The sequence below is a fragment of the Etheostoma cragini genome, chromosome 19, assembly GCF_013103735.1.
Source record: "Etheostoma cragini isolate CJK2018 chromosome 19, CSU_Ecrag_1.0, whole genome shotgun sequence".
Classification (NCBI taxonomy): domain Eukaryota; kingdom Metazoa; phylum Chordata; class Actinopteri; order Perciformes; family Percidae; genus Etheostoma; species Etheostoma cragini.
In genome coordinates, this window is record NC_048425.1 from 18,269,022 (window position 1) to 18,275,292 (window position 6,271).

Here is a 6,271-nt window from a genome sequence, read left to right on the forward strand (position 1 = left end):
GAAGACAACATGAGGACAACATGAGGACAACATGAGGACAACATGAGGGCAACATGAGGGCAACATGAAGACAACATGAGGTCAACATGAGGACAACATGAGGGCAACATGAGGACAACATGAAGACAACATGAGGTCAACATGAAGACAACATGAGGACAACATGAGGGTTAAGAGTTATTTCAGTTTTATTTGATTTAGTAGGTTTATAATAATGCTATAACCAACAAAAGGTAAATAATCAAATTGTCCAGGTTCTGTTCCCGGCGTCATGGACTTTGTTGACATCCCCCTTCTCCAACGCAGCGTCGTTTAGCACCAATCAGTGCATCGGCACCCATAAAGGCCCCGTCTTAAAACCTGTATGTGTGCATAGAGTTTGCTCTGATTTTGTCAACACTTAAAGATCAAACCGGATAATGTTCCACATTTCATCGTGCGCTTTATCAACACACACCAACGCCTCCGCATTTCACATTTCAACATTTCTGTCTGAAAACGGTGTAGGCTGGGAAACAAAGCCTTGATATGCAAAGATCTGAACAAAAAGAAAACAAAAGCTTTGTGTTGTCCCTAGAAACCCATTCCTTAACACACACACACACACACACACACACACGCATTTTTGGAGATGAAGTGAGCACAGTTCAGACAGGCAGTTGATGAAAGGCTTTTGTTTCAGAAAATAGATTTTGCAGTGCTCCGCATGCCAAACAGGCCCACTGAGAGTGTTGGCAGAGACTTAGTCCTTGTTAAAAGACCGGAGTCCCTTTGGTCCGATCTGGCACACGCCCCCGCTCCGAGGCAAAGTTATCGCGTTAAACCTGCAGGACTAAGTTTTAGAGAGTTTAGAGCACTGGGATCAAGATTTGGTTACATAACCCTCATGTTGTCCTTGGGTCACATTAACCTGTTTTCAGTGAAAAATGGGCTGTTGAAATAAGCTGAAAATGTCAACGTTAAAAATGTTTTAAAAAGCACCCACAACATTGAAAAAGTGACAAAAATGTCAAAAAAAGCGATGATAATGTTGAAAAAAGTGTTTTTTTTCATGGTTGATGGGAAGACAACACAAGGGTTAATGGAATAGGTTTTTATATTAACCCTTGTGTTGTCTTCCCGTCAAAAAACAACACTTTTTATCCATGTTTTTCACTTTTTCTCACAGTTTTTGTCCTTTTTTTTCAACACTTTTTTCAATGTTGGTCACTTTTTTTAACATTTTCAACCCTCGTAACACTAACTTATTACCTTTTAGTTTTACAGTTATTGTGGGAATTTATGCTCAATAAACCTCATTTATAGGAAATTACACCTAATGTTTGAGTTAGAAAAGCAGAAATAAGGAATTATTGAGACTAAAATGAAAGGAATGGATGTTGATGGATAATCACAGACTGGAATATGTCAACTTTTACTCAATACTATTTCAAAAACCAATTCAATGTTTTTTGTCAAATGCTATAAAATTGAATAAGAAATGAATGAAAAGTAGGGATTTGTACTTGCCAATCGTGTGGAATCAATGATGTTATTTTCTGTACAACATACTGTAAATAATGCAAAAAGTAACTTTTAACCAGACGATAATTGAACGTTTCCTACTGACTGGTTTAAACTAAACAACCCAAATTGCTTATTCAAGGGCTTTAAACAAACATTTCACAAGACAGGGTCATTTCCTCTAGTTTCCAGTCTTGTGCTAAGCTAAGCGGCCGCTAGCTGTAGCTTCACATGTACCATAAAGTAGAGGGGTAACTTTTTTGCCCCTACACCATCACTCTACTTCACTCTACTTGTACATAGAGCACCAACACCCAGTTGTTGCCTTCACTCCCAAATAGAAATTCTATTTTCACGGATGAATTTTGAGGAAATTCAAATAGACCAACCAATCACGCTCAGCTTGCAACAGTGAGCGGGGACAGCAGTGGGGGTGGTGGGGGGGGGGGGGGGGGGGGGGGGGGGGGGGGGGGGGGGGGGGGGGGGTACCCCGGTCAGGGGGGGCACCCCGGTCAGTCATCACCATCACCATCACCATCACTTGAACCGTGCCGTGCCGTCTCTCTATTGTCTTGTCGTCCTGTCCGTGTGGTTGTGTGCGGCATGCTTCACATCTATGTCCTGTTTTCTCTTTCTCCCCCTCTCTCCCACCACCCCCTCCCCCCCACCCCCCTTTTTTTTACTTCCTCTTCTCTCTGTGTTGGATGAGAAGGAAAGTCCCGGGGCGCCGGAGGATGACGGCAAGCTGTCGGTAGGTGCTGACTGATTGTCTCTCTTCCCGGTCTGCTTCTGTGTTTGTCCCTGTTTCTGTGTAGACGTAGTAGTGTAACGTAAGTGTTTCCTCCACCGCGCTGTGAACGAGACACGCACGCCGTTATCTCCAGCCTCCCCGTGTGCGGAGATTAGCTCCGTCTGTTTTTCTGAAGCCTCTTCTCAACGGTTCAGTTTTACACACAGAATGCCAGAGACGACTTAGGAATGAGCATCTCAGAGTCTTTTAATGCTTTTATTCTTCAAAACAAGAGTGTTATGTTGTCATCCGGGTTGCAAAGGAAGCAGATCTAACGGAGTAGCAGAAGGAGAGTCTTCAGGGTCCCACCGAGAAGCCACATCTTACACAAGCCCTGCCAGACTACATGTCCCCCTTTTTCCTCACGCTCACACTCTTCTGGGCCTGTGAATTAGCACCTGACCCCTCCCGGTCCTACGCGCCACCTGCGGCCAGACGGTGGGCGGACACGTTCCAAACAGCTGCTGCGTGCAAGTTCATCTTCAACTGCTGGAGTGACCTTGACGAGGGTCGTTTTGGGAGCTCGTATTAAAACCTGGGAACGCCCATCTCCAGCCACAGGGCTCGTATTGTTAAGAAGCTGAGGCACTTTGTTATAGTTTTACTGGTTTGCAGGTTTCGCTTAGGGGTGTTATGCAAAAGAGGATTAGGGAATCATTTTCCAAACAGCTCGGATTAGAAATGGCTCCAGTAGAGTGCTTACAATTGATAGACTGGTGTTAATATCCGCATATGTGCTTTATGACGGAATTAAGAACTAGTAGCTGGACCAAAGTTAGTAGGTAGGTAGAAAAGGCCACATCACAGGCAGAACAATATTTGATTGTCAGTTTATTTTTCTCCTCTCACAGGCCAGGCCCCGGCTTCAGAGGGGGGGCAGTTCCGCCTCCCTGCACAACAGCTTGATGAGGAACAGCATTTTCCAGCTGATGATTCACACGCTGGACCCTTTAAGTGAAGGTAAGACCATCTGACAAAAATGGTAAAGCTCTTCAACGACAGGTTTCCCATCTGTGTGTCTCTAACGTGCAGGATATGAAGCACAGGTGTTCTTTTTACTGTCGGTAATTGTCTACTTTCAGGTTAATATTGCCTTGTACTTGTCATCATTCTTGTCTCTTTCTCTCAAAATGACCTAAATCCTGTTTTCAGATGTGCCGGTAATGCACGGAAACCACATAACATACATGTTCATAACTGAGCTGACATTCTTGGACTACAAATAACAGCAACGATATGCATCCATATGGTTTTTTGGCAACGTCCACAGGCCAAATAAAAAGTACTGGCTTTCATCTGCACACAAGTACTCCATGTTATGTACCCTTTCAAATCCAGATCCAGCTTCTCCATCATTACGTCCCGCCCCAGCAGTACATGCCTTGACTGAACTGATCCCCTTTTAAAAAGAATACACTAAGCGAGCTTGGTGCTGTGACAGAGCACTGCAGCTGAGCTGCGGAAGTTTCCTTTAATCCAAGATCAAGGCCTATTAGTTTAGCTAAAGGAAATGAAATACGGCAGTGCTCTGCACAGGGGATGAACATGTTAATACGCCGGAGGCTGCGCCGTGTCATCCCATTCTCAACCCACCACAAAAAGACAAAGGGAAAGAAAAATTCCCATCAACGGGGAGCAAACAGGCAACAGCAGATTTGAAGAATCGTCCTCTATCAAGAGTCTTTGAATTGAAAGCAGTATCTCTATGTTTAATGCCATTTCCTGTTTTCACAGAAGGTATTTCCAGTGCATGTTGTCTCATAAAAAGCAACGTCTACAGGGAGAAAAAACCAATAGCCATTTCTAAGCATAAAACAACGATCAGACTAAACATTCTCCCGCCGGATGGATGAGATCTCATTAGTCTGCTCTGTAAGGACGCGTTTCAGCTTTGTCTGAAAATGACTTCACATTCCTAGAAAGCCGACCGTAGAATGAGTCAGCTCAGGAGAGAGGAATAAGCCGCGTCGAGGCGGGCTTTGAAGTGCCCGTTAACCTGCATCAACTCGTTGTTGCAGGCTGATTTCAAGGCGTCCTGGGTGTATTCATCTGTCCATCTTAGTGAGAATGTAAATCCCAGCCTGCTGAGGGAATGAAAGTCTGCATGGCTAGTCATAAACATATGCAAGAGACTGTTCTACACACTCCACCCTGACACTTCTTGTTGAGCCATTTGTCTTTTAAGGTCTTCCATGCACTGGGGATACTAGACTGAAATACTGACCGATTATTTAAAGGAACACACAGACTTTTTGGGACTTTAGCTTATTCATTGTATCCATGAGTCCATACATGCCACAGAGATACCACACCACGGAGATGAGAAGGGTATTTATCGACTCATCTTACTCTGGGGTCTACAGTGAATAAGCTCAAGTCCCAACAAGTCGGCGTGCATGAAGATTTATAGACTGGCTCGTACGTGCAAAAGTTTTTCTTTGTGTTTTGGGTCTAAATCACTATCCAGCATTTTAAAAAGCAATGCCCAAATTATGTTACTATGTGTTATGAATATGTTGTTTCCTAACAGCGGATTGAAAATGGTCCACAGTGCAACTCCGCTCCAGTACGAATGCAGCAGAAACACGAGGGCGTTAATTTAAACTAGATCCGACTGATGAGTCTTTTGGCGAATGACGGACTGGAAATGAATGCACTGAGGCAACAACTGTAGTGTGACATCACACGAGGGTTGATTTATTACCAGAGAGAACAAAATCAACACCTTTCGCTTATTAATCATTTAGAAATGTCCATGTGGCATGTTGGGAGTTTTCACACAACTGGCCAACATACAGCATAACGACGCCATTGGTCTTGAGTACATTTAAGAACGCACCTCTCACATGCCTCCTTCCTTTTCAATCATTTCATTGATTCATTACTAAAGGGATATTCAGTGATAAGTGACTATGTTTTATGCACATTATGAAGCATTTTGTTGGTGCGCTAGCAGCGTGGAGAGAGACTGAAGGTGCATGCATCGAAGACGGAGGCTGTGCTGCTGGTCCTTGCGTGCTCTTAGTCTTTAAGTGTAGCTCAGCAGGGCCCGGGGGGAGCAGGCAGGACTCCATCCATCCATTTTTTATGGCCATTTCTTAAAATAAAGTCATCTGCGCTTCCGAGCCGAAGGGAAGTCTGAGGTGGTTTTGCCATTGCTGGGAAACTGGTTACGTGTCACTTGTTAGACTTTGGGTCGGGGGAGCTTAGGTGTGTGTGTGTGTGTGTGTGTGTGTGTGTGTGTGTGTGTGTGTGTGTGTGTTGTATGGTGTCTACCTGGCCTGAACACTCTTCTTCACACTCCTTTATTACTCCCTTCATCCAAGGAACTTTAATACCAACCCTATCCTACTACAGTGCATTGTCTTTTCCCCTCCCAGATTCTGGTTAACGTGACATAACACTAAATACTTTATGCAGGAAAAACCTGGTTACTGTATGCGGGAGTCTTTGAGAGAGTGTGTGTGGGCATGCATGTGTGTGTCTCTAGACATTTTAGGAAATAAGCTTATTCGCTTGATTCCCGAGGGTAAGATAAGAAGATTGATCCTACTCTCGTATCCGTCCATTAAATGTAATGCAAGAGCTGGGTGGTGGTTAGCTTAGCTTAGCACAAAAACAATATCTAATGTGTTAACTAGTGAGCTTTATTGGTGGATTTTCTTACCTTTGGAAAGAACCAAGCCAGCTGTTTCCAGTTGTTGTGCTAAGCTAAGCGTTCCCCATATGTAGAGAGTGGTTTGAGTTCTTCATCTGCCTCTGCAAGAAAGCAAAAAAAGACGTGTCTTCTGTCCTCTAATCATTTTTTCAGATTATGCAATGGACTATGGACAATGGATATAATACCTATGACTGATTAAATGTGCGCTATCACCTGGATTTATCTTTTCTCTGTTTCTGTCTTCCTATTTCTCTTTCTTTTACTGTCCCCTCAGAATTTGCTGACTCTGGTGAGTTACTACTCTAATTTCTGTATCC

The 6,271-nt window shown here is 43.8% G+C and overlaps 1 protein-coding gene across 12 annotated transcripts in view; it reads left to right on the forward strand.

Annotated features, from left to right (window-relative positions):
- The window catches only part of LOC117962158 (sodium/potassium/calcium exchanger 2-like), a 41,318-nt gene that overhangs the window by 15,740 nt on the left and 19,307 nt on the right, over positions 1-6,271 (forward strand). For 5 of the 12 annotated variants that reach the window (XM_034901265.1, XM_034901272.1, XM_034901266.1 and 2 more), the window contains exons 3-5: positions 2,207-2,254; positions 3,145-3,253; positions 6,229-6,243. In XM_034901265.1, the coding sequence (XP_034757156.1) occupies positions 2,207-2,254; positions 3,145-3,253; positions 6,229-6,243 (172 nt within the window). The remainder of the gene's footprint in view (positions 1-2,206; positions 2,255-3,144; positions 3,254-6,228; positions 6,244-6,271) is intronic. The other 7 variants (XM_034901270.1, XM_034901273.1, XM_034901271.1 and 4 more) reach the window with 5 other exon arrangements.